The 27,613-nt window shown below is 35.7% G+C and overlaps 1 protein-coding gene across 5 annotated transcripts in view; it reads right to left on the bottom strand.

Annotated features, from left to right (window-relative positions):
* Dgkb (diacylglycerol kinase beta) overlaps positions 1–27,613 on the bottom strand; it is a 717,548-nt gene that overhangs the window by 416,712 nt on the left and 273,223 nt on the right. For all 5 annotated transcript variants that reach the window (XM_037210503.1, XM_037210502.1, XM_037210504.1 and 2 more), the window contains 2 exons: positions 21,361–21,435; positions 405–490 (listed from right to left, as the gene is read on the bottom strand). In XM_037210503.1, coding sequence (XP_037066398.1) covers positions 405–490; positions 21,361–21,435 — 161 coding nt within the window. The remainder of the gene's footprint in view (positions 1–404; positions 491–21,360; positions 21,436–27,613) is intronic.

Raw genomic sequence — 27,613 nt, 5'->3', positions numbered from 1 at the left:
TGTTTTTCAGTGAATAACAAGACAGAATGTTCTGATTTTCACTTCTTTAACAGCAAAAAAAAAATTATTTATATAGAGAGAACATACTTTGTTTGAATTAATACTTCTTTGGAAAGAACTTTTATCTAATAAAAATTACTCAACTCAGAGACTGAAACACTTTAAAGAAAATATTTGTTTAAAATCTATCAGCTTCTCAATATCAAGTCATTATATGTCTTAAACTATTAAAGCATTCCAACAAGAGACACATTTGAAAAGAAAGAAAAATGTGAGAATTTTCAGAATTCATCCATCTAGATACTTGATACTTGATAGACAGAAAGATTGACAGATGACAGAAACCCAGCAGAAGGTATGATTACTAGTCTCACCCAAGCCACATTAAACACAGGTCTTCATACCTATGCAATCCAAAATCCAGCCCACTGTCCCATCTCCACCGCATGCTAACACTCTGAAGTCAGGGACATCCCGGAAAAAGTGCAACCTGAAAAATAAGTATTTTATGACACATTTACATTTCAGGAGAACTTCCTCATGGTCTTTTACTCTTAGCTTTTCATCTCCCAAATTAGATGGTTGACTTATGAAAACTTTAAGTGTTTCATTGCTATCTGACATATTCAAATACATTTTTGTGAATATATATTCGAGTTTGTCTTCTTAAAATTGTTTAAATTTATATATTCCATGTTCTGTAGAGAATGTAATTTATTTTTGTAAACAGCCAAATTAAAAAATTATATAATATTAAATTATGACATTCATTTGGCCGTCCTCCCAGATGTATTGGAAACATACAATCCAGACTAGCTTATGTGGTATAATTTCTTTAATAAGCTTTGTCAATCAGCCATTGTCCTTTGAAAAAGTGTTTAGATATGGATTACCACGTGAGTCGACATAATGCATGCTAGACTTTTTTCATTACTGGGAGAAACTGTTCAATCTGCAGTTAGGATTTTAGCCTTCAGAATTTCCTTATGACTTCTGATCTGCCAATACAGGAGCCAAACTTCATTCACCTTGTCTCTGTCCTGGCCAACAGATTTACTACCCGGGAGTGCTCAAGCTTAATTGCTGGGTCAGCTGTGCTAAATACCCACTGCTCCTGTGGCCGCTGCATGCAGGGCACTCATTAATACAACCTACCTTGAGCAAAGTCACAAAGGCAGGTAATGTGTCCAATTATAAAACCCTACATGCTATTTTATAGCAAATACAGCATGCAAGCACAGCAGAAGCTGGTGCGCCCTCCTCATCTTGTCCCGTGTATGAACATTGGAAACAATACGGTATGGAAACACCAAAGTCATTTTTCTCTACGTGGAATACAAATACACAAATAGCCATCTAGAAAGCTTCATTATACATCTTATATATCTCATTTACTTCAGAATTTTATTTATATGAAAGTGGGAGGGAGGGGGATGAAGAAAGAGTGAGGGAGAGAGGAAAGCAGGGGCAGCGGCTACATGTGTGAATGGCAACAGCGTGATGTGGATGCTGGGAGCCAAAGGCTGGTCCCTCGTGGAGCATCAGGTGCTCTTAAATCACTTCGCCACCTCTTCATCACTACTGTGCTAATTTTTTGTATGTATGTTTGTTTGTTTTTCAAGACAGAGTTTCTCTGCATCATTTTGGTGCCTGTCCCGGATCTCACACTGTAGACCAGGTTGGCCTCGAACTCACAGATACCTGCCTGGCTCTGCCTCACAAGTGCTGGAATTTAAGGTGTGTGCCACTACCACCTGGCTAGTGTGCTCGTTTTTAAACATCAATGAGACCATACTATTTTCACATTAAAAAAATCTTTTAGCTTTAACCAATAATGAGACATCTGTATGTATCCCCCCCCACCTGCAGATGTATAGGATTCTTCACGGATTCCATTATTTAGGAAAGTCTTTATGATTCCAAATGGAATTGCGCTGTATGCCAGTTGTCCCATGAGTGAACAGATTCCAACATTAAATAATTTGCTTTTATGACCTTTTAAGCGGTGTCTGGGATTTCATTATTATGGGTTGGAGAAGTGGCTTGGTGGCAAAATCACTTCCTTGGCATGCGTGAGGTGCTGAGTTCAGACCCCAGGAACATAAATTTTCAAGATTTGTTTACTATTACAAAAATTACTACTCTAGAAACTCTCCAAGTCCCATTTGTATGAAAATCTGCATGTGTGTGAAGGCCGTTTTAGAGTAGAATGTTCTGCTAGATTTGCTTTAACACTCTTAGTGATTCCCGGAGTAGAAAGAGAGGGTCCAATTCCTTGAAACCCTTGAATATTACAACATGGCTTCCAAGACTTTAAACACCAGGTTGACTGTATGTGTGTAATCTAATGTCTCTGTTTGGAACATAGTTGAGCATTCCCATAGGTACATAACTTTTCCATGAACAGTACTATCCAAACCTTAATAATCTCTTCAGTTTAGTGTTAATGTTATTTAACCAGCATTTACATTTTATGAGTGATATTTTACATTTAAATTAAGTTTTATTAAAGGTACTTTTCAAAGCTATACAAACAGTTTACTGTTATATTAGAAAAAACATAAGATTTACCTGAACCTATCATCTGGTAATAAAAGCCACAGATATTTAACATGAACATTTCACTCATTCCTTTGGGTATTATGATGTGTATATTTACTCTCTTTTGTATATGTTGCAGACAGTTTCTTTCATTCGTTCACCACTAGTTATACCTGGACTATGCACAATGTGATAAATGCCTATGCACCACTCTCTTGCTTTAGCAGAACACCCAAACCACCTGTATATCCTTCTGTCCTTTTTCCCTATAACAGTTCTTCCTCACTCACACCGCTTAGCCCATCTTAATATTGGGTTGCCATGTGTATACTTTATTCATCATTTTGCATCATTCTCCCCAGCAATGGAACTAACTTTTATCAATGCTGTTGCTCTATGTATAACTGTTTCTTTTTTATTTTTACTAATGTGTGAAATTCCAATTATGTGAATATGCTTTTCAAATCCATTTCAAGAGGCACTTGGGCTGGTAGACTCATGTTGTTATAACCATGATTTTTGTATGTGATTCCTACTATTACAAGCAGCGTTTACTTGGAGAGTATAATAATATGCGACACTACAAGACAGTGCAATTGATTTCTGAAAGACATCAAAAATGTTTTAACAAATATATTTCACTTAGTCCATTCTCTCCAATATTTTGGTTCTTTACTTTTCAGTTCCTTAAAAGGAAAATTTTTATTACTTTTTATTGATTTGATTCTTGTTAAAATTTCTTAATTTGTCTTGATTTTAATCATTTAGTTTGTATTTTGTAGAAATCATTTATGAATTGAACATTCTTTTTACTCAAATATCCATTGATATGGATTTCAATGAAAATTAATTCAGTTGTAGTGTATTCAAATTTATAAATCTGATAAATAACTAAGACTTGTGTAAGTGAACATTCCCTGTTTGCAATAAGAAAGGGATTCACGGCCGGGCGGTGGTGGCACACGCCTTTAATCCCAGCACTCGGGAGGCAGAGCCAGCCTGGGCTACCAAGTGAGTTCCAGGAAAGGCGCAAAGCTACACAGAGAAACCCTGTCTCGAAAAACCAAAAAAAAAGAAAGAAAGAAAGAAAGGGATTCACATATAGTTTCTCTTTCACCTTATCGTCTATCTACCTTTGTTTTAGTCTAGCAAGTTTTTCTATATGTTTTTATTTACTGTTACATTTACTAAATAATTGTTTCCACTCAGCAACTGCAATTTAAACCTAATTTTAAAGCATGAGAGCTCATTCTTTCCTGCCCTTTCATGAATTTGTCCATCTGTGCATCAGCACCACACTCTTTCAATCACTTTTGCTTTCTAAGAAGTGTATATGTCAAAAGACAGGAAGATTCTTGGCTTAAATTCTTTGTTTTCAAATATATGCTTTTAGCCAGTTGGCGGTGGTGCCTTTAATCCCAGCACTCAGGAGGCAGAGCCAGGTGGATCTCTGTGAGTTCAAGGCCAGCCTTGTCTACAGAGTGAGATGCAGGAAAGGCACCAAAACTACACAGAGAAACCCTGTCTCGAAAAAACAAAATAAAAAATAATAATAATAAATAAAAATAAACATATGCTTTTAAAGTAAGCTGATATTCTCCAAAATTAAGAAGAAACAAAAATCAATGTTGAACATATGTAACTAATTAATCATAAGTATAATAAAATTCCTCTTATTTGAATATAAGGTATTGGATATACTTATTACTTAGTATTTTTGAATAAAATTTAAATTTTCTGAATAGAAATATCAAATATTACAAATGTTTTATATCTGTTCAGATAGTTTTATTTGCATTTTAATGAGATATAAAATTATGTCTGCTAATACTAATGTTACTTGTCCCTGGGAAACAATTTACCTATTATATATTGTTTATAAAAGCAGTCATATTACTTTTTGTTTGCATTTTAAAGAGAAATAAAATTATGTCTGCTGATACTGTTACTTGTCACTGGGAAACAATGTACCTATTATATATTGTTTATAAAAGCAGTCATATTACTGTTTGAACCTATTTTTTTGTTTATTTATATTTTTGCATATAGTTGGACTACATACTAATTAAAATAGCATTAGTGATTTCAATTTTATAATAGGTCTGCTTCTCTGTTTCGTATTCCTCACTAGAATTCTAGTATTTAGCCAAATGTGAGTACTCATACAGACTAATCATTTTTTGTTCTTTGTGTTAAATGGAATAATTCTAGTATACATTCAATTCAAATGATATTTGTTATACAAAATTTCTTTCCCCTTCTCTTTTTGATCAGTAAACTCTAGGAGGTCAATAAAATGAGTTTCTACTTCTGTACTAGTATTTTTCCTACGAGTAAGTACTCTGTGCAGACGCTGGTATGATTTCTCTAGTTTAAATTGTTATTATGAAGATGTGCACTCACATATTGCCTGCTCTGTGGAAACATCTTGCAGCCTTTTCTTCATTCCATGGGCAACTGTGGAGTTACATGACTATAGGAAAGAAGATTCTGTTTGCCAACTTCTGTAATGACACCCAGGGTCATAAATGACTTACTCTTTCTTCTTATCAATTAAAATCTTTACCAGATTTATATTGCTAAATAAAATAGAAGTCTTAGAATACACTATGTATGATTTCTTTCACTTTTGAAATGTGTATCATTTTGTAAGTTTCTTAAATCTGGTAACATTTGGATAGAAACAATTGCTGGAGATTCCTTTTAAATAAAGGGTTCTAAATGCTTAACCCCCTTTAATAATTATTGACAGATTATTAAATATAAATAATATTATTGAAATATGTGCTTTGTAATTCTTCCTAACTCAGCTTTTTCCAGTTACAATTCTGTAGGAGATCATAGCCCTCGTTTATATTTCTGAACACATTGGCACTGGAGGCTGAAGAAGCTTTCAAAGCATGTCAGCAGAAGTTGTCATGTGGCTGACTGCAGTGATGTCTACCCATCCAAACTCACCACCGTTCTTCTATTCAAGGTGGCTGCATCACCTGTAATTCAGTCTTGTTCTCTTTTAAAATTCTCATCATTGGTTCTTCTCTCAATCTATGCAATTTTCCCTAGGGATTCATTCATTCCTTATTCCACCCATTCACTGAATAGGAGGCTAGAAAAATCCTGTACATTCTTAGTGTGAGCCTTCTTCTGCTTATCATTAAAATGGAATTATCACCTCCTGCTTTCCTGTGCTCTTTACATGTAAATACATAAATAAAAAGATTACATGATATACTATCAATAATTATTCTCTCTCTCTCTCTCTCTCTCTCTCTCTCTCTCTCTCTCTCTCTCTCTCTCTCTCTCTCTCTCTCTCTCCTCTACCCAGTGTGTGTGTGTGTGTGTGTGTGTGTGTGTGTGATTGTAGGTCAGGAAATACTCGTATATTTTCCCAACTCTCTTGCCTACCACATTGAAGCAAAGGAGCCACAAAGACAATTTTCTAAACCTCAAAGTCCAGGCTCAATTGGGCAGAGAGAATAGTTCTGCTTACAACTGGAAACAGTATCCAGTGGACAGTGGGGAAAGATGCTCACAGCAATCAGAACAGAAGATGCAGCTACAATATTGCATCAATTCAAGAGATTTGTTAAGAGCCAAAATGAAGTCTCAAGTTACATCTTTTTACCCAGGACAGCAGTCAAGAACACCTGCTTCTTATTCTTCCTCCCAGTAATAAGGGATGAGGTACTGAGAAGATTCCAGAAGGATGCCTCTGTGGAAAGTTTAGTAACCTATGCTACACTTTCTGTCTATCAGTTGTAATTATTTTATTGGGAAGATCAATGAGTATAATCAGTTTACAAGGAAATTATCTTGGTTTGTACCTGAGTGTGTCTAGGTTATTTAAGTGCATAATTTTTAAATCTAAAACTTTAAAGGGATTATTATGAATATTAATTATCATTAATTTTTCAATGTGGTCTACAACATCACTGGTTTCCCTAGAGAATTTATCTGCAATTGTTACATTTGAAAACAATCTTATACTAATAATTGAGCTCAGTTGCTCCACTGCAAATGTTCAACAGCTGTCTCTAGAGCAAGTTGTAAAGTCCCAGTTATTCAAGTGGACCGAATTGTAGAGTTCTGCTGTACAACAATCTCTCCTTAGTTAACAATGTGGTACTGTACATTTAAAACACTCTTCGGAAGACAGATCTTGTAAGCCTTCTGGACTCAACAAAAAGCATCTGGGGCAATGTCCATGTTTACTCTCACAAGCTCACATTCCTTTTAAGTTTTGAGATGGAATAGATGTAAATGTCAGAAAGCTCTCATTTCTGACAACAGTATTTTGATAACACAGATGAGAAATATTTTCAGAAAGAAAAAGACTTCTAATCCACACACTATAATTTTAGAAGTGTATGATAATCAGATTTCTTCAGAAAATTCAGGTATTCATTTTGATTCTAAGGTTAAAATTTGTTATTCATAGAGCACAGACATTGGTATTTACACAAGATATTCCTGTAATAGTCAGAACTAGACTGAACATACAGAACCAATAAGTATATGTTATTAAGTAGTGTATGTATTAGGCAGTATTTATACTAAGAGGGACTTAAATGTTTTGACAGCACTAATGCTTATTTTATTATTTATGTCTGTGTTCTTTGCATTGAATAACTATGAGATTGAGGGCTCACAAACAGCATTATCATTTCACTGCTGTGGATATCATTCTATATAAATAAAACACTGATGGCCAGTGACCAGACAGGAAGTATAGGCAGGACAAGGAGAGAGGAGAATTGGGGAAACAGGAAGAAGGGGGGAGAGACACTGCAGCCACTGCCAGGACAAGCAGCATGTAAAGACGCCGGTAAGCCACAAGCCACGTGACAAGGTATAGATTTATAAAAAAAAATGGGTTAATTTAAGATATAAGAACAGTTAGCAAGAAGCCTGCCACAGCCATACAGTTTATAAGTAATATAAGCATCTGAGTGATTATTTTATAAGTGGATTGTGGGACTGCGGGGCTTGGGGAACCTGGAGAGAAGCCCTCCAGCAACATGTCACCAGCTGTCATTTTTACTCCTTCTCTTTAGCACATAGAGTCACTTCAGGAGCACGTTTCAAAAGTTATCAGTTCTGACTTCAGCATACACACTCCTCTTTTATTACTGTGCTCAATTCATAGTCACAGTTGCATGTATTCCCTTTCATATTTTTCTTAAAATCACAATATCCCATGGCTTCGTAGCTGCCTCCTAATTCATGGTAGATTTCTAGTTTGTGATACTATTTTTGTTTTGCCACTGGATTTATAATGCACAAAAGTGAGTTTTATTTTTTCGGTAGGACTGAAACTCACTATGTAAACTAGGCTATACTTAAATTGGTGATGAGCTCCTGTTTAAGCCTTCAGGTACTATAAGCACAGGTATCAGCTGGCACACTAAGCTAGAAAGCCGATTCTTCATAGCTTCTCTCTTGTTTTCTTAGACCCAGGTGGTGTCTATGAACACCATATACTCATTGATAATGTTACTGAAACTTCAGTGACTTCTCAAAATGGATTCAAGATGCATTTAACTTTCCCAAAGTTTCATTCTACATCTTGTACAACAAAGTGATGTTACAGAAGAAGATTTTTCATTTAACAATTTTCCCCTAAAACTTGTAAAGATCTGTGTGGAACACAGGGCTTGCTAACCTAAGATAACCCTCCCCAGTAGGTCCAGCCAAGAGGAAAGCTAATTATAAGAATGATTTCCTTGTCAAAGCATCCTCACTTTAATTTGATAACTTGGATGCCAGAAAATGCAACCATTTTCAATAGACTTGTGTAGGTTGCTAAGCTATTGTGTGGAAGATAAATTTTAGCCACATGGGGGTACATTCCATCAGGCCAAATAGATTAGTTGTACAGAATAATTAGAACTCTTATTTATGATCTTAAATTACAAGTCAATGCCATTACCATCATAACCAGAACTCATTTCATAGATTTGAGAAATAGTTCAGTAAAACATAAAAAAATGAAACATCAAGTTCTTTATCCATTGATATCTCAGACACATTGCTTATGCAAATGCCAGTTTTAGGAATGAAGAGAAGAGATAGAGAGATGAATAAAAGATAAAGTGAGAAAATACACGTGAGCATTAATTTCTGTAAACCACTGATGCTATCTCATTAAGTATTAATCTTTGTGGTATTATAAAAAGTACAAGAAGTCAGTAAACAATAAGTTATGTAAAACTGTCTTCTTGACAAGTGTGCATGAGGTTTGGAAAATATTATTAAAGGTGTATAAAATTTCCTTCAAGTCATTTTCAATGATTAACAACGAATAATGTTTAGTTAAAGCATTTTATCTTATAGAGAACTATCCATAAGTTCATTAATATATTAAAATACCTTCACTAACATCTTTTTGTAACACAAGTTCTTATACTAGCTGGGAAATGTTCGTGTGTGTGTGTGTGTGTGTGTGTGTGTGCTGTGTGCATGCTTATTTGTTTGTGTGTGTGCAGGGGTAGAAGTTTATATATGCAAGTGGAGGCCAGATGCTGGTTTTTCCATCTCTCTACCCTTTATGTCTTTTTAAATTTTTTTTATTATTAGTTTACATATATGACTGTTTTGTTTGTGTATTTGTATGTATGCCATATGCATACCTAGTGCCCATGAAGGTCAGAACTAGAGTTACAGACAGTTGTGCACCCCAGTGGGGTTGTTGGGAATAAACCTAGGTTATCTGAAAGAGAAGTCAATATTCAATGCCTGAGCATTCATTCCTGGCCTATAGATTTTATTTCTTGATATAGGGTCTCAACTCTAAAACTGTAATTTACTGATTGGCTAGACTGGGTTGTCAGTGAGCTCCAGTTATCCACGTGTCCCCCTTCCTTGACCCTGGTCCCCTACTACAGGGAATCTGAACTCAGGCCCTATTGGTTCTGCCACAAGCACTTTACCTACTAATCCACCTCCCAGCCAGAAATAGTGACTTTTGAAAGATACCTTAAATGGTTATAAATACACATTTATATTAAGGACCAAGTAGCTAATTTGAAATAAAAACTCTAGATTATTTTTATTTTCGACTATGCTGCACTATGATTTGTGATGAGCTGGGATTTGTTTTGTTGGTTTCTGTTTCTGAAAATAAAACACTGAGATTCAGAGCAACAGAAATAGACAAGAGGAAGGTGCAGCTTAACTGACACAGGACGATAGGAACATCTGTGATACTTTAATCATATCATCTGTGCTCATTTGGAAGGACAGATACCCCTTTCACTCACCTCTCTGAATGTTCTTACATAGGAGCCCAATCCTCTGTGTTCATCTGAGGAACACTCACATGCACTCCCCTTTAGAGAAAGAGGAACCCTAACTATGTTTGAGGAGTTGAGGTTCTGACTATGTAGCACAGATTGACCTGGAACTGGTGTTATAGGTCTGGCTATTGTCAAAAAACCAAATCTTCCTCTGTAAGCTTCCAAACTCTGGGGCCACACGATTGTGCCAACACACCTGACCTCCAAGTCTAGAATAGCAAGAGAATGTTGGATCATTACACCAAGATTGGTTGTGATTTTTTCTTTGAATGCTGAAGAACACAATACAATGCTTGTTTGTGGCCATTTTTCTCATCTATAACTGTGTGTTGTCTTGTACTCAAAGTCAATTAACAGAGCTCAGTATTTAATTTTGCACTTTATGCTACAAATATGCACGGAATTTTATGGCAAATCTACATGAGCCTCCTTCTTTGAATGTTTATATGTTGTGTGTGTGTGGTAATATGTATATATCTCTTTGGAAATCTAACTTAAAATGTAAGCTATATGACTGGAAAACTTACTGAAAAAATTTAAATTGGTATGGCTGAAGTGAAAACTCTAATAAAGGGAACAGATCTGGGGGAGAGGGAGGTTGGAAACAGGTGGGAGAAGTGGAGGGAGAGGAAATTGTGGTCTGAGACAAGAATCTATTTTCAATTAAAAAAAAAGGTACTTAGGAAATTGAAATCAAAATTCAAGAAGAGCTGTCACAAGACAGAGGTAGGAACCTCCACCCAACAGTTGGGCTTTTAGATTTAGGGGTGGAGTAGAATAATGTTTCCTATGAATCTCAAGGGGATTCCCTCCATATGTTGAAAACATAGCTAAATATCAAAGCAAAGAGGCAGGGTGAAAGCACTCTTATAGGAAGACTGGATTGTCAGTCACATCAGAACTAGCAATGGCCTTAAATGGTTGACACGGAGTCTGCCTGTGATGTCAGTGGTGGAGATGTTTGGATGCCTTGGTACCTTCACATGGGTTTACTCAGTTACCAGGGTTCTACATCTGCTTCCAGACTGTAACACTGCTGCCTGTCTCTGGGGGCAGGGGCTCTGGTTTATTGCAGGGCTCCTAGAGAGCCAAGCTACCCAAGGGAGCATGTTTCAGGCAAGAACACACCTTGGTTTAATTGGGTTTAAGGCAAATGCAGATTTAGACAAGCAATTTTGCTTTGGTATTTAGCCTAAGAGCATGCTATTTTGTGATTGTAATATAAATAAATGAATAGCAAAGTGAGTGAGAGTACTAAAAGACATACAAAATAATTCTTCCAGATTTTTCAGTAAATGAACTTTGATCGTAATATTTCCAAATAAAAACTACAGTTATAATTTATGCTTCAAAGTTCACAATTTCTAATTCTATACAAGAACAGCAGCGTGGTTAATCTATTCAGGTCAGATTAGTAAATCTACACAAACTTATAGTTTTATGCTAAAATTTTTATGATGAATAGTCTGGTTTTTATTTTGTATATGATGATTTTTGAGTTAACTTAGAATGTGATATAAGAAAACATTTTGAAAGGATATACATTTAGACTTTCTTAGAAAAAATTAAACTTACTTTGTCAGGATCAATTAATAAAAACTGCCTATTATTTGCCTGAAAGGAAAGTTAATCAAACTTATTTTGCAGTTTCCACACCATGTTTACTGCTGTACATGTGCAATGAAGTTTATAATTGTACTATAGAAGCTCCTCTCCTTAAAAGTACTGAGTAGAAGTCGGGCGTTGGTGGCGCACGCCTTTAATCCCAGCACTTGGGAGGCAGAGCCAGGCGGATCTCTGTGAGTTCGAGGCCAGCCTGGGCTACCAAGTGAGCTCCAGGAAAGGCGCAAAGCTACACAGAGAAACCCTGTCTGGAAAAACCAAAAAAAAAAAAAGTACTGAGTAGTTAAACATTATTGATTTATAATCATATATGAAATCCACATATTGTTCTCAGGAAAGTGACTCCTAAATCATGTAATATCTACACCCATTCAATTATTTAGCATAGGTTTATGGATTACGACTCTATGTCAGAAAGTGAGCTGAGTTACACAAAATGCAATTCTTGTCTTCAAATAATTTATGGATTTACTGAAGGACAGACAAAAGTTCCAAATAACTTTGAGATATTTTTTAGTGTAGTTAATGTACATTATGTAGAAATGAAACATTTCTCAGTAGAAGTGAATATATAAGAATTGAATGTTGAAGTTTGGGTAAAAGTTAAATAGTTGGCAAGTTGAGGAACTATGAGGAAAATGATTAATAGGTTATTAGAAAGGATATGTGGTTTAGAAAAAATAAATATTAAAAAATAAGAAGAATATTGCGTTGATGTCCAAATCTCCTGATACAATTGAAGGTCATACTTATGGCAAAGGTCTGGTCTACCGTGTAGGGCCATGTTGGTTTCCAAGGGCCATGCTGCTGCTGGTGCCACGCTAATCAGAGTGGCCTGTGCTGAGACCTGGAGCTATGGTGCTGCTGCCAAAAACCATGTCTGGGTCTCTGGTCCTATCACAGCTGTAGTCTGTGTTGGTGTCTGTGGTCCATGTTGCTACCAAAGGTGACACAGATGCCCAGGGTCTAGACCACAAGCTGTGGCCATGCCGGAGTCTGACAGCCATGCTATCAACAGGGCCATGCTGGAGTGATAACCACGGGATCTCCAAGACTCAGGCCACAGAAGGCTATCTGAACTAGTCCAGTGATGATGATGTACCCAAGGCCTTGCTTGAACCAGACCAATGACTCATTGCACTGAACACTTCAGGTGGGACTGATTGGACAAAAGGTTAAATATGTGACACACCACAGCTCCCAATGCCACTATGGCAAGTGAAGAGGTGTTGGGGAGTTGGGAAAGATGGAGCGGGGGAAGAGGACTTTTGTTTTTTTTGTTGTTGTTGTTCTTCTTCTTGTTCTTCTTCCTCTTCCTCCCTTTCCTTTCTTCCCTCCAAAGACTTCCACATATACCTCATCATTCTCTTTCAAATTCATGGTCATTTTTCTTTTGCTAATTGTTATTACATGAAATATGGATATATATATATATATATATATATATATATATATATATATATATATATATATATACACATATTCTGTATAATGTTACTTGTATGCATCTTTTCAGGTCTGACCACTTGGTATTGGATAACCAATTGGTGTGCACTTCCCTGAGGAAGACTTATTTCTTAGTTCTCAGCATCACTGAGTTTACTGTACCAAGAGTCAATGCCTTGTGTTCTTTTTTCCACCCACTTTGGCATGCCTGTTGTCTTAGTTCAGCTCACGTTTAGGTCAACATTTTGCTGAGATGCTATGGGTATGGATTCTGAGATGACCAGGATCCCCTCTTTGATACTGTTAGATGGGTCTTTCTTTAATTTAAACTTTTCTTTGTCAGAAAATTAACAGTTAAGTTGTGCAGTAGATGTTGGTACATTTTACAGAAGTTTGGCTGAGAATTTTTCCTCATAGGCTCCTGTGTTTGGAGATTTGGTCCCAAATTGATGGTGCTAATTAGGAAAGTTGTAGAACTTTTTGAAGATGGAGCCTTGTCCAAGAAAGTATATAACTTGGGGTGGGATTTCAGAGTTTATAACCTCACTCCAATTCCTTTTCTCTGTTTTGAAATTGAAGGTGTGATCTCTCAGCCTCATTTTCCTTGGCTCCCTGCATGACAATAATAGACTCTCCCTCTAAAAATGTAAGCCTAAATGACTTTTTTGGCTTTGCCCTGGATCATGGTATTTTTTTCATAGGAACAGAAAAGCAACTCACAGGTTTTTTTAAATGTGTATTCCTGTGGTGTGTGTGTAACACATGCATGTGGATGATATTAATGTTTAAATATTTACTCATGTGAGTATCCTTGTTATAATATTTTCTTTATTGTTAGAGTGTTTTTGCAGTCTGGATAAATAGTTATTTATAAATAATGACGTATACCATTCTAAATACTATTCCAATTGTTTAACTGTCTGAACAATAAAAGTTCAGAATTTTCAATATCTTTGTGGTCCTGATTCAATTAATGAACAACATAGTGGATAAAGACTAGAAGACCTCAGGTGAGGGAACATATGTGTAAGACAAAAAAGTTGGTAATATTCATTACATCAGTCTGTTATGTTTTCTTACCATCATTAATCTATAGATCTTTAAGTTGGATTTTAAAATTGAAAATGAAATGCCATCATTCCAGTGCCCAAGACAAACCCAGAAATATGCCTATATATTTAATTGTAGAAGAGTATCAGCTCTGCCTGCATTATATTTTATGGTCATTCCTGTGAAGAAGTGGGATGAGTACTTCATATTTACATTAGGAAATAACAGATTTTTGCATTTTGTAGACAGTTGTAATAGGGTTTGGTTGAATTCTGTTAAGCACTTTGTTAGTTTTGTGAGGCATTTTGTGATGTGACAGCATTATCTCTAACATGATGCTGTAACAAGAGACATATGTAAGAGGTCATAAGCTCTGACTGAAGAGAGATTTTATTTAAATAAAAATATGGTAGAAAGTTTGTTATATAAAATGATATTTTAAATTAAGAAAATGACAAAATATGTGGAATCTGTTACAAAAAATTCCAAGTTGTTAGTAGGAATATATCTCTCAAGATTTCACTTTTAGAAATATGTCTGATAGTTGAGTGTAAATCTATAGACTGACTGTTAAGTTATATTTTAAAATTAATACTTGTTTATATTTAGTCTTAGTATATAAAACAAGATAATCTAAAAAGTATATTTCTCAAAATTAAGCATATTCTTATTAATGATGAGCAATGTATAAAAGAATTTCCCTTTTTTAAGAATATTATATTTTGTCTCAATTCATGAAATACATTTATAATTAATTTTTTAATGGTGATCTGTGAATAAATTGTCTGTGCTTTTTTTAGTTTATAGTCAAATGACAATACACTAGCTACTGTTAGGGTCCTGGAGAAGTCCCCCAAAAGATCACCATCCATGGATGCAGTCAGAAAGAGTGTTTATTACCAGCATGCTGAGGCCATCCATCCTACACAAAGGCAAAATGTCATGACCCTGAGAGAAGCTAGTAGACTAATTTTAAGCACAGCTAAGAGGAATTACTAGGGCAGTTAGGTCATCACAGAGATGACTGGCAATCATATTAGTACATTCTAATTGGTCAGGGTTAGTCAGGGGCTGGTTAAGGGTACAGTTTTTGCATTTTTGGGGAGGCCTGGACAAATACCAGGCTCTGTCCTAATTTGGTTATTACCTGTACCAGGCCTTCTTATCCTTGCTTTCGGGGGTGATGGATATTGACTGTCCTTTGTTCATGGCTCTTAGAAACTGCTTGCTCAGTTCCAAGAAGCAGGGACTGAGGCCTAGTTTTTAATTGAGTTACTAGGGCAGGCTGTCAAGATATTTGCCTGGCCCTCTCAGCTACTTTATAGGTAGCCAAAAAGCTTGAGATAGCTTTGGTGTAAGTAACAGTAGCAAGTGGAGAATATATTAAAAGAGACATGGTTGTTTATTTTAATAGCATGGGAGAAAAATAACCTCATTCTATGAAGAGCAGAGAGCAATATTCATCATATAACACTTTTAACCAACTAACATATTTCTTAGTAATATATTCAGCTAATTATATTCATTATCAGGAAAGAGTCCACTTGTATAAACCACTCAAACTTCAGATGCCACGAAAATGATAATCAGAACCATAGAGAAAGCCCTTGGAGGATATGCCACACACACACACACAGGCACATACACATGCACCAATGCATGCACACACACACATGCACAAGTGCACATGTATATGTATATATATGTGCATATGCAAATCTATTGTAGCACTGGGGAGGAAATAGACCAGAAAGGTGATTCAGTTGAAATGTAAAAATTACAAAGGCTATTAGATTAACCCAGAGATTTTACAGATTGGAACACTTCAAAAGCAATGTGTGGGAAGAGGAAACTTGCAAAGGGACTGACCTATAACCAAGGAGAACATAGCTAGAACCAGGAGCAGAAGGCGACACGGGCCACGGGGTAGTGAGATAAAGGGGCAGGGGGAGACAAGACAGCCTGCAGAGCTCGCCTTGGCAGAGTGCAGAGGACGGCTTCACGGGGAAGTGCAGGCCTACATCTGAGACGTGGTTATCAGTGGTCTAACACACAGAACATTCTGACCAACGGAACTAATGAACAGCTTCTGGAGAATCTATTTGATTTAAATCTAGAAAACATATGTTTGGTCCCTGCCTTATCTATTTTCTAAAGAACCTCTATGGAAAGAATAATACAGTTTTGAAAAAGGATTAAATATCAAAATCAAAAGTATATAAAAGCATGGGAGACAAGGAGTGTAGTGAGAGTTGAGAGAAGTATATTATATACAGTTATGAAATTGTCATAATGAAGCCTAGTATTCTGTATAACTAATACATTATTACATTTTTAGCAATGTATAGGTAATAAAGGAAGAATACTTTAATGACCCAGTCTTACAGATAAGAGTTTCCTACAAATTATAAAATATTGAGAATTCATTTAACATAGAACTAGAAACTAAAAAAAATCAATGTGTACATGGAAAAAAAGAGAGAGAAAAAACTATAAACTGAAACTACAAAGAACAAATTTGAATAATTCTAAATGAGTACATTAATATTTATGGTTTTGTAAATTTAAGTAAACATTAAAGTGATAAAAGAAGATTGGGAAAAGGAAAGAATCCATGTTTCATGTGAGAAGCACAGAAAAGGTTAGTGTGTGTGAGGGAAGGTCCATGTTTGAAACAGCTTTGGTTTGATCCTTATTTGGCTTCAGTATCTCATAAGACTGCTAAGAGTTTGATACGTTTCTCAACCAAATATGAACTGCACTGTGTGCATGACCGCAGTCATTTGATGAAAGGTTCGGCCCATGAGGTATTCACTTTTGTAGAACTTGAGTCTTTGGCAGAAAGACACCAGGCTTAACATGATGTGCTCACTCATTGCAAAATGGCAACCTACTGAAGTAATAAAACATACTGATTTTGTAACAGTTGAAAATAACTAGTACTTTATTTGGAAAGTGACAGCTGTTCTGTCATATCTGGGACATCCAGACAGCAAACTGTTCAGTAACTTGGTGCATCTCCACACACCTGAATATAATCATCCCCCCTTTCGTTTCTTTGTTTGGGGTGTGGTGATTTTCTGACAGTGTCTTCCTGCTAGGTAGCCCTCACCAGCCTAAAACTCACTATATACACCAGGTTGACTTTAAACTTGCAGTATTCCCCCTGCCTCTGCCTCTTGAGTATTGATTGCATGCTTGCTGATATCTACCCATAAACATGAAATTGCTTCCCATTCTCGTAGTCTCCAGCACAAACAGTTTAGAAGTTTTGAAACAACAGCAACAAAAGACAAGCCACTATGAGTTACAATGATGCTTTCCCTGGATTGGAAGATGAAATCAGCAACTTGATATTTTCAGGCTATTTGTACATAGCACTCAGAAAACATGCACAAAAATAGATCTGATATTGGCTGCTGGCACTGCCACTAATTTGCCCAGGTTGTGTGCTTTGCTGCTCTACAGCTAGGATGGGAAACACCACCTCACCTAATCAGAGTGGCTATCTTCAAGGCATCAGACAACAGATGCTGAGGAGAGAACAGGGAATAAGAAACCATCATTCACTACTGGTTGGAGAGCAAAACAGTACAGCCATTATGGAAATCAGTTTGAGAGTTCCATGTACACATATACATATACACATGTACATACACATACAATTATACATACACATATATAAAAGTATGTTTAACTATCTCTCTCTTGCTCTCTCTCTCTCTCTCTCTCTCTCTCACACACACACACACACACACATATATATATATTTATATATATAAAACTATACTATGGTTCAGTATTCCACTCTTGAACACATAGCCCAGGAACTCCATATCCTACCACAAGGAAACTTGCACTCCCATGTTTATTCACAGTAGACAGGAAATAACACAATGTAATATTATTTGGTTGTAAAGAAAAATGTAAAAATAGAAAGTACAATATTACTCAATGTTCTGTGTACTGAAGTAGCAAGAAGAATTTTTACATTTTGATTTTGTTTTTTTTGTTGTTGTTGTTTTGTTTTTTCAAGACAGGGTTTCTCTGTGTAGCTTTACGCCTTTCCTGGAACTCATTTGGTAGTCCAGGCTAGCCTTGCACTCACAGAGAACCTTCTGGCTCTGCCTCCCGAGTGCTGAGATTAAAGGCGTGTGCCACCACCGCCCGGCAAATTTTTACATTTTAAAAGAAAATAATTCCAATATATGTTCTTCCCGTGAATCAATAACTTTGAAAGCTGAGTTGAGCTCCCTTGAATTTCCCTGACCATTAATGCAATAAAAAGTAACATGACCCATCACTTAATATATTTGTTACATTGACCAATTTGGGGGGGAAAGGTGTTTTATTATTATTTTATATTTTGAAATTATAATTTAAATAAATCATCTTTCTCCTTCCTTCACTCCCTCCAAGTCATCCCACAAAATTTCCTGGGAGGAGGGGTTTATCACCTAAAGGTTTTCTCTTTTAATTTCTGCTTAAAATTACAATATGTTGTTCTACTATAGTTTGACTACATGTCCATTTGATGGGCTACATAAAAAGTATTTTCTAAAAATAAAGTATCATTTTAACAAATTTGTATTTGAAGGTATGCTTCAATTTTTCTGCTTGAATGTGTATATGCTGAGACTCAATAAAAAAAAACAAGAGAGAGAAAAAAAATGTCATTACACGGAGTTTCCCAGAGAACACTCACAGGGCACGTGGCTGTAATTGTCACTGTTGGAGACAGGCAGAGCCTTTCACTACCAGGATTTCCTTTCACTGTCTCTGAGGAAACAACCTATTTAGATAGTTTAATAGAATGGTAGCCAAGACCGTCAACTGCACGCTGGAACGATGGACAATGCTACAGTGAGACAGATGTGCATGCTGCTCGGGGTCTGCCCTCTCCTTTCTTGCTTTTCAGAGAGCAGCAAAACCAACCAGATGTGATTTCTCAGGACTATTGGTACTTCTAGGATTTTGATTCCTTAAACTGTTCTCTCTCCTATCTGTTCTGAAACCTCTGCATTCTCCATTTTTCCCCAATTCAGTAAACTTCACAATTTTTCCATGGTTTTCTATAATGAGGAGGCTGTGTATCTGTTGCTAGCAAAGAAGATACAGGGAAGAGAAAATTGTATAATTGATCAGACATACACACAGAAATGATAATTATGGACTCTCACCTATCAAATTACAGAGCTATATAAACCACAAAAGACAGTCAATTTGTGAAGTGTTATGAGAAATACACATTATATGCTTGTTTTGGAGTTTAATTTTAATTTTAATTCAAACTTTTCATAAAATTTAGGAGGAAATAGCTTTAAGACTTAAAATATTATCAAACAAGACACTTAACCTGTTGCAATTTATTCCATGAATTTTTTTCAAAATACTTTAAAAAATATACATAAGTTTATAGTAACATTTTCTTAGAGTGGATTTGGTAATGTTTGATAATTTAAAAATAACACATCTAAATAGTCAATAATGAAAATGATAATTAACTTATAGATTTTAATTCATCCCTTAGAAAAACTGAAATGTAAATTTCTACACAAATGAAATAACACTCTCCTACGTTCGTTCAAGGGAGAATATGAGAATAACAATTCATATAGCAAACTAAGTTTATCTTCCAAGTTACATAAAAACATCTATTAATATAAGCATGTACATGATTGCATGTGACAGGCAGTTGTGTAGGTAAATTATTTAATGGATATGTACAAGATAAATAAACACAGCAGTTATAAAGGAGGAGAGGTAGCGGGGTGGAACTTTTCCCTAAATGGAGTCTCTGTGGTGAAGGTGTATTACAGTTATAGATTTAGAAAACTTTCTCTTATTTACTATAAAAAGGGTGGAGAATATCAGGATACATAAAATGTAAAGAGAAAATCAAGCATGTGATACTTCAAGTAGTTGAAAAGAACTGAAATGAGGAAACCCTTCTAAAACTCAATATTATTACAATGTATTTGCATTCAAGATAAGCATGTTATTACTAACCATCAATTAATATCCCTCCCAAGAATGCTGCAAATGAGTGTCCTTTACTAAAGCCATACTATGCAGAGATGTGTCTGGAAGACACTGGCCCACTTAACATCCCAGCTCTCCTGGCAAGTCATTAACTCATTCCTTTCCATACAGTGAGATACCGAAGGCACACAAAGGCTAGGCTACCCAGGATCCAGTTAGGTTGAGTGGATAAACATTCAAAAGGGTTTTCCTCAACCCCTCAGAATAAACTACTTCTGAGAAGTACAGAGACGACTCAAGAGCAAAGAAAAGCGTGATCTCAGGAAAGTGTCTGAGCCAGCCTTACGACTTTTCCTGGCCTTGACGTCATTTGTGAAGACTTGATGCCCATGAACAGTTGTGAACCTAGCTGGCAGTTATAAAACTGGACAAGGCAGCCTTGGGGAATTGGTCCTAGGAAAAACCCTGCCACTGATGACAAAGAGGCTCCTGTAGACAGTACTCGGTGTTTGGAAATCTGTCCTGGATGGCAAGCAGTGAGGGGTATAAGACAGATACAGTTGTGGGATACTATGATAATTGTGCTTTATTAACACTATTTTACATATACTATCATGATACAAACTTTATTCAGTTTTTAAAGAACAAACCATTGAGTACTCCCTTCTAGTTCTTGGGAAACAGCCTGCAGGACTTATTTTAAACCCTACTCATTTGTGTTTTCTTTTGTTTCTACAGGGAACACTACAGCTTATTCAGCTTCTCTTTGCTTTATGTGGTCTAATGGTTGCTGCCACGCTGATAGAGAGAAAAGAGGTCACCGCAAGAGGATGACATTAATAACTTAATGAGGCCAAATTAATGATAATTTAGTTCGGTCTATATTTATTTCATCAATAGTACATGTTTCAGGTTGAAAATATAATTTTATTCCACTATGCCTTACCTATTAATAATAAACTATGTTATCAGAGAGTGGTATTCATTAGATTCTGCAGATAATAAATGAGAAAATTATATTATGACTTCTAGTCTTTGTTAATTAGTTTCTTTTTTCAGTCTGTAACAAATCTATACTTAATATTAAACAAGTAAAAGCCATTCTTCAAACAAGGTTTAGTAGCTTTAATTCTTGCTCTCTCTCTCTCTCTCTCTGTGTGTGTGTGTGTGTGTGTGTGTGTGTGTGTGATATTATGAGTAGTGTTTACACTACTTAGAACAGACACCAACCTGAAGTGTTTTTGCTAGCTATTTTGCAGAACATCATGTGGATTTTCTCTCCTTATGTACTTACCATAACTTTGTTCACATACTGATCCCTCCGCAGAAGTTAAATGACTTCTCTGTGCGTATCACACCGGTTATTTAATTAGTGACTAGCAAGTGAGTCAATGATAACCAAGTTATCCTCATGCTTACTTACCCTGGCATTGGTCCATTTCCAGAAAGACTGTAAACCTGACGAGGATTTAGTAGATACTGGAATTTTCTGTAAATTCTACAAATGTGAAAATGTGGAAGGCAGGGATTTTAGTAAAAACCAATAATAATTTTTTTCAGAAACATTACACAGCTCAGTGTCACAAGCATACCGATTTCTACTTAAAGATATTTTATGAATTCATCCTTTATAATATCACATGTATAATGCTCAAAGAACTAGTGGTCCTCAACAGAAAGGACACAGACATGAAGATAATGGAGCTTGGAAGTAAGAACTGATGCTCACGCTGCCACACTGCAGCCACTGCTAGTCCTCCATTGAGCCTTTCCTTATTAATTAGAATTTAAATAAATATTTTAAAAATTTCAGCATAAAATTCTTAAATATACTCTCTTAATAGATGACTATGAGAAGAATATCTTCTTTCCACAGATCTTAATAGTGTAATGGACCTAAGTAATAGAGATAAGAATTATCCCATATGGAATAGGATTATATGCTTTATAATGTACATTCCTGTAGGCAAATGACACAAGCTTCCTTGCTGCACATGAACATTTCAGCTCACAAAACTGCCAAATTGTTCCAACATGTAAATCTTAAATCCTTTCCTGCCTGAAAGAAACCAATCTACTACCCATCTCTAAATCTCCAACAAACAAACAAACCTTTTTACCTTAATTTATATTATATAGTGTCTCAAAGACATTATAGTCATTCTCAGTTACTTTCCTTTCCATGTCCATGAACAGAAAGTTTAGAACAGTCCTTTGCCTTCTAAGGGAAAGGGGTCGCTCACTCCTGGATATTTCTACCCACTAGTCAGTCACATGGTAATACTCAAACATCTTCACCGTGAGCCCACAGCCCATCTCTTAAGCTTCCCCTTCGACTCCACCCTTGGTGAGATGCTCCTGGTTGACAACATGCCCTTTCACGAATCTACTTTCTACTTCATTCATCTGGCGAATATCTATTTATGTAGCAGCCAATACAAGAGTACTTATTCTGAGATTTCTCAGTTTTCATGAGTATTTCCTCCTCTGAACTTCCATAGCAACCGTACTTTAAACCTTTCTGTGTTAACATTCTTCATGTGGTTTTGCAAAATGTGTGTTGACATGCCCCCATCACTAGACCTTATGTCTTTTACCCTGTGGTAAAAGGTACTAGTGGAGTTTGGATATGCCTAGTAGGAGCTGTCTGAAAAAAATGATATGTGAAAATTTTCACACCTGTTGGCTATTAAAAGAAACTTTTTATGGATATATAATTCTGTGACATTTTGCAATTTATCCAACATATCAAAGTTTAAAAAAAGAAAAAATTTAAAAGGAAATGTCTGTATGGAGTTCTATTGTGAAACCTCTCACAGGAAAATTGTTTACATTCTAAATAGTTATCTTTTAACACATCTTTTCATTTTATTTACCAAATCTTTTATTCTTTGAGAATTTTACACATGTGTAAAATGAAACATGGTCGTAATCACCCCTCACCTGTTTCCACTCATTGGTTTCATTAGTGAGTTTCAATGTTTCAATGTTAGTTTCAATGTTGCTTTGAGAGCTCCTAAGTATATGCATGTGTCTTTGCCATTTATATGTTGAACTTGACCATTAAACATAAATAGAAGTGGCCTTGAGAGCTTGTTTAGAGTTTTGAACAAAGGCACTTAGCGACTGTTATCCTAAGGCCATTTCTGCTCTGACAGGCAAGGTGTTCCTCTTCAGTATGAGCACAGCCTCAGAAGAAATGAATTCAATGGTAAGGAAAAAGAGAATTAGGTCTACTAACTCAACACCTGGGATCAGTAAAGCGATTATCAGCCATGCACCTGCCTCCTCCTTCAGGTCCTCTCATTCTTTTGTAAAATTGCCCACTAACTCCATTTGGTCTCCCAATCTGAGCATGGCTATGCAACCATTTACTGGATCATGTGCAACGTATCAAACATCACAGCCTCAAGAGAATGATGCCCCCCACACACACACCTCCAGCAGCCATAGGCTAACAATAGCTACTCAGAAGTAGTTCTCACAAGTTCTTGCACCATTTATACCAGAATTTTAACTGGCTTGATCTTGTCAGGCCATAAAGATAAATATAGCTAGTGTGAGTTCATGAATGAAAAGCTGTATCATGTTCAGGAGACAGAATTTCCCAGAATCCTCCCCCATGCTTTAGCAGTCACCCCATTGATAACTAGGGCTAACTCCACTGATCTGGCTGTTAGGAGGGTGTCCCTTTCTTCTCCTACCATCCCATATTCATTCTTTCTTAGGCTGTGCCCACAGTGAAAGAGGAAAGCTTTACCTGGTGGAGAACTGGTCTTCAGTCAAGAGTAGAGTAGTAGCTAGGCCTCCCTGTTAGTATTACCCTACAAACCCTCAAGGTCCCTTACTTTGACATTTAATGGTGAAGGTCGCCATACAAATAACAAAGACATGTGACTAGTGTAAGAGCACTCACAGCATCACTGTCCTCACTGACATCCTTATGACTTCAAAGTACTTCTACATGACTTGCTCTTAAGAAAAATACGTATTTAACAATTGGGAACATGATATTAAGCTAAGGATTACTCTATATTGTGTAGGGTATCAAACTAAATGTAGAAGAATATAGTTTCCTTTAAAAGCATATTTTATATTTTTTCTACTAAGTCTTTATCCTTAGTGTCCAAAACAGAGTTATGTTTAATTCTTTGTGGACAGTATACATATTGTCTTCAAAATATTCATGATACTTTTGCTTTCATTTTCTGTTTTGAGGAGTCTTGTCCAAAATCCTTTACTAATGTTAACATGTTGAGACATTTTCCTTTATCAGCTTCATATTTTGTGAAGTCTTCAATGTGATTTGGTTAATTGTTATAACCGGTAAGGGTGAAAAAGCTGGTGTAGTCTTCTGCAGCTGGATGCTGAAGTTTCCCAGTTCTGCTTACTGGAAAGGCTGGCCTTTCTCCAATGTACATCCTTGCACCCCTGTCCAAAGCAGATGGCTCTCTAGGCAGAAATTGATTTCTAAACTCTTTATTCTCTTTTGTTGTGCTCTGTGTGTTTGAGCCAGTTCAATGCCAGTTTGATAGTTATAGCTTTGTGGTAGATTTTGAATTCAAATTGTATAATTTCTCTGGATTTTTCCCTTTAGCCATTTTGTTGTACTTGATTCTCTCTCTCTTTCTTTCTCTTTTCTTTTTCTGCCTGTGAGATGATATAAACTTAAGATTTCTTTTCTAGTCTATAAAGAATATCCTTGGCTCAGGAGGTAGAAAGAGGCATATATATCTCTGTGAGTTCGAGACCAGCCTGGTCTACAGAGTGAGTTCCAGGACAGGCTTCAAAGCTACACAGAGAAACCCTCTCTAAAAAAAAAAAAAAAAAAAAAAAAAAGAAAAGAAAAGAAAGAAAGAAAAGAAAAAAAGAATATCCTTGGCATTTTCACGAGATTATGAGATTATATTGAGCCTATAGAATCATTTGGGTAATATATAGTACCAAATTGATTATTCCAACTGATGAAAATGAGAAGACACCTATGTTTTATTTTGCCAACAGATATTTAATTAAGGTTTTACAAATTTCATTACAGAAATTTTGGCTTCTGAATTTAAAGTATTTTAGTAACTAATTTGATTTTTTGTAGCTATGATGTTGATTGTTGCTGAGAAGGTATTTCACTGTTGAGTCAGGTTAGCTTACAAAAACTCTTACTATGCAACCTGGGCTAAGCTCATAAGTTTAAGTGCCAGGAATACAGGCCTGCACCACAATAACTGTTTGAGTTTCCTTTCTTAATTTCTATTATAAATAATTCACCATGGACCTGTAGTGACAGTACTAATGCTTTGTGGTGATTTGTATCTTCCTTTTAACAGAGATTGTGTATTAATGCTCATATTTTTGAAGTTGTGCTTGGTGTTTTCTATGCTGGAGTGATTTTCTTTTTACTAATTTGGATGTCCTAATTGATTCCTCTTATAGGATTGCTTTGCATAGATTTCCAGGACTGCATTCAGTAGTGATGAGGTGGACATGGTTGTCTGAAATGACCTCAGAACAGATGCTATCAGCTTTCCTACATTTCTTGTGATGTTATTAGGGAGGTGTTCAGGAATGACATTGTACTATGCACAAGTTCATTTCTTCTATATCAAATTTCTTCACTATTTTTCCAATAAGGATGTTAAATCTTGTTGTGGAATAATCTTTTTGTACATATAAAGATATATCTTTGCCAAGGCACCTTCTGATTTGTTTTAAAAAAGAGTCAAATGGTCAAGCTAGTTAGGAACAAGCCTAAACTAGGCCAAGCTTTTGTAATTAAAAATACGTCTCCATGTTGTTATTTGAAAGCTGGTGGTCCAAGGAAAAATCTGACTTCAAAATATTCTGCCTTTATTGACGTGTTAATATAGATAAAAACATCTCTGCAACACACAGACATAACCCATAGAATAGGAGAAAGTATTCCCCAACTATGCAACTTATAAGGAGCTGATATCAGCATTCATATGAATTTAAAAATTGGAAAAATTCTGATTAAAATCAGAAATATAGTGAAATAGACCTTCTCAAAAGAAGACTTATGAATGGCCAATAGGACATACAAAAAAGAAAATCAAAACAACAAACCCTTAGGGAAAAACAAGTGAAAACCATAATGAAAGATCACCTGACCTCAGTAAGAGTGGCTAGTATTAAAACGACTAAAGACTGATGAGGATTTGGATAAAAAGCATCCCCCACCTGTAGGTATTAGTGGTATTATTTCTTTTTGGAAAGAGTAGAAAGACTGAGCTACTGTTTGATCCACTAATAGATGGTGTATCTCAAGTCATTAAAATAATGTGTTCAAGAAGCACCTGCACTGCCCTATGGCTCACAATAGACAAGAACTAGAAACAACCAACATGTCTACCATCTTATGAGCAGATAAAGTGTGTGTGGTACAGATTCACTGTGAATTAAGAGCATGGAAGCCTGTTGCCTTGTCACCCCACGGATAGTCCTAGAATCTAAGTGCAATGGGCTATGCAAAGATAGATAAGTACAGCATGATCACACTTGTGGAATATAAATATGATAATCTCAGAGGTGAGAGTACATTGTAAGTTATCAAAGGCTCTAATAATTATGGAGAGAAAGCTTCTGTGAAAAGGTTGATAAATGGTCACTAAGGTACAGTTACATAGGAGCAAAATGTTCCGATGTGCTATTGCCAGTTAAGTAGCAAAAGATAATGTGCACTTCATTAGGCTAGAAAAAAGAATTTTCCGTTTTCACCACAAAGAAATGATAAGCATTTGAGGAGATATGTTTAACCTGATTGTAAACAATGTGTTACAAATACCACAAGACAAACTATTAATATTTACCATTTTTAATGTTTTAATTAGTTCTGAAATAAATTGAATTACAAAGGTACATGTAATATATTAAGCTTGTCAGAAAAAGTAATTTTGTATTATTATTTAATTTCTATTTTCATGACTGAAGTAACTGATCTCTTCAATGAAATATCATAGAACTTAAAAGTTTTGAGTGGTTATTATGTTATCTATTTGCCAGAGTAGAACATAGCTACATGCTTTGAAAAAGGGAAAGTTTATAATATTTTATTGGAAGACAAAAGAACAAGCTTCATTTAATCAAAGTAACTAAAAAGTTCAATAACAGCAGAAAAATAATTTTCAAAATCCTATTATTGAAAAGGAAATCTTTCTAATTTGTTGTAAACAACAATGGACTTTGATCTACAGTCCTAATGTCTGCTTTTACCTGTGGTTTGTCTTTTCATATTTGGTTACATACTATGGCTTAATTATTAATCCATTACAAAAGAAAAATTTAGTATTTTTGATTAGAATAAATACTGAGATGCCTGACATTCTAGTTTGTTTTTATTTGTATTAGATATACTGTGCTTCACCTGGAAACACAGTATCATGAACTCTAAAATGTATGCAGAAAATTACCGTAATATATTTTGCCAGGTAGTTGCATATAATTTCTGTTCCTTGGTAAGGGCTGTGATTCACCTAGGGTCCACCTGTTGACCACTTAGAAAACCAATTTCCACTCAACACTGTTTATGAATCTTTGTCATATCAAGCTCTTTGCTAAGAGGCAAGGGTCATACATGGGGTAGAGAAAAATGAAGATTCATGAACTCTGATAGTTAAAATGCTTACAAAGGCCATTGTATGGAATTTTCAAATATAAAAAAA

Source organism: Peromyscus leucopus, chromosome 14 (assembly GCF_004664715.2).
Source record: "Peromyscus leucopus breed LL Stock chromosome 14, UCI_PerLeu_2.1, whole genome shotgun sequence".
NCBI classification, from domain to species: domain Eukaryota; kingdom Metazoa; phylum Chordata; class Mammalia; order Rodentia; family Cricetidae; genus Peromyscus; species Peromyscus leucopus.
The sequence above is the reverse complement of the archived record's forward strand: the minus strand, read 5'-3'. Positions and strand labels throughout refer to the sequence as shown.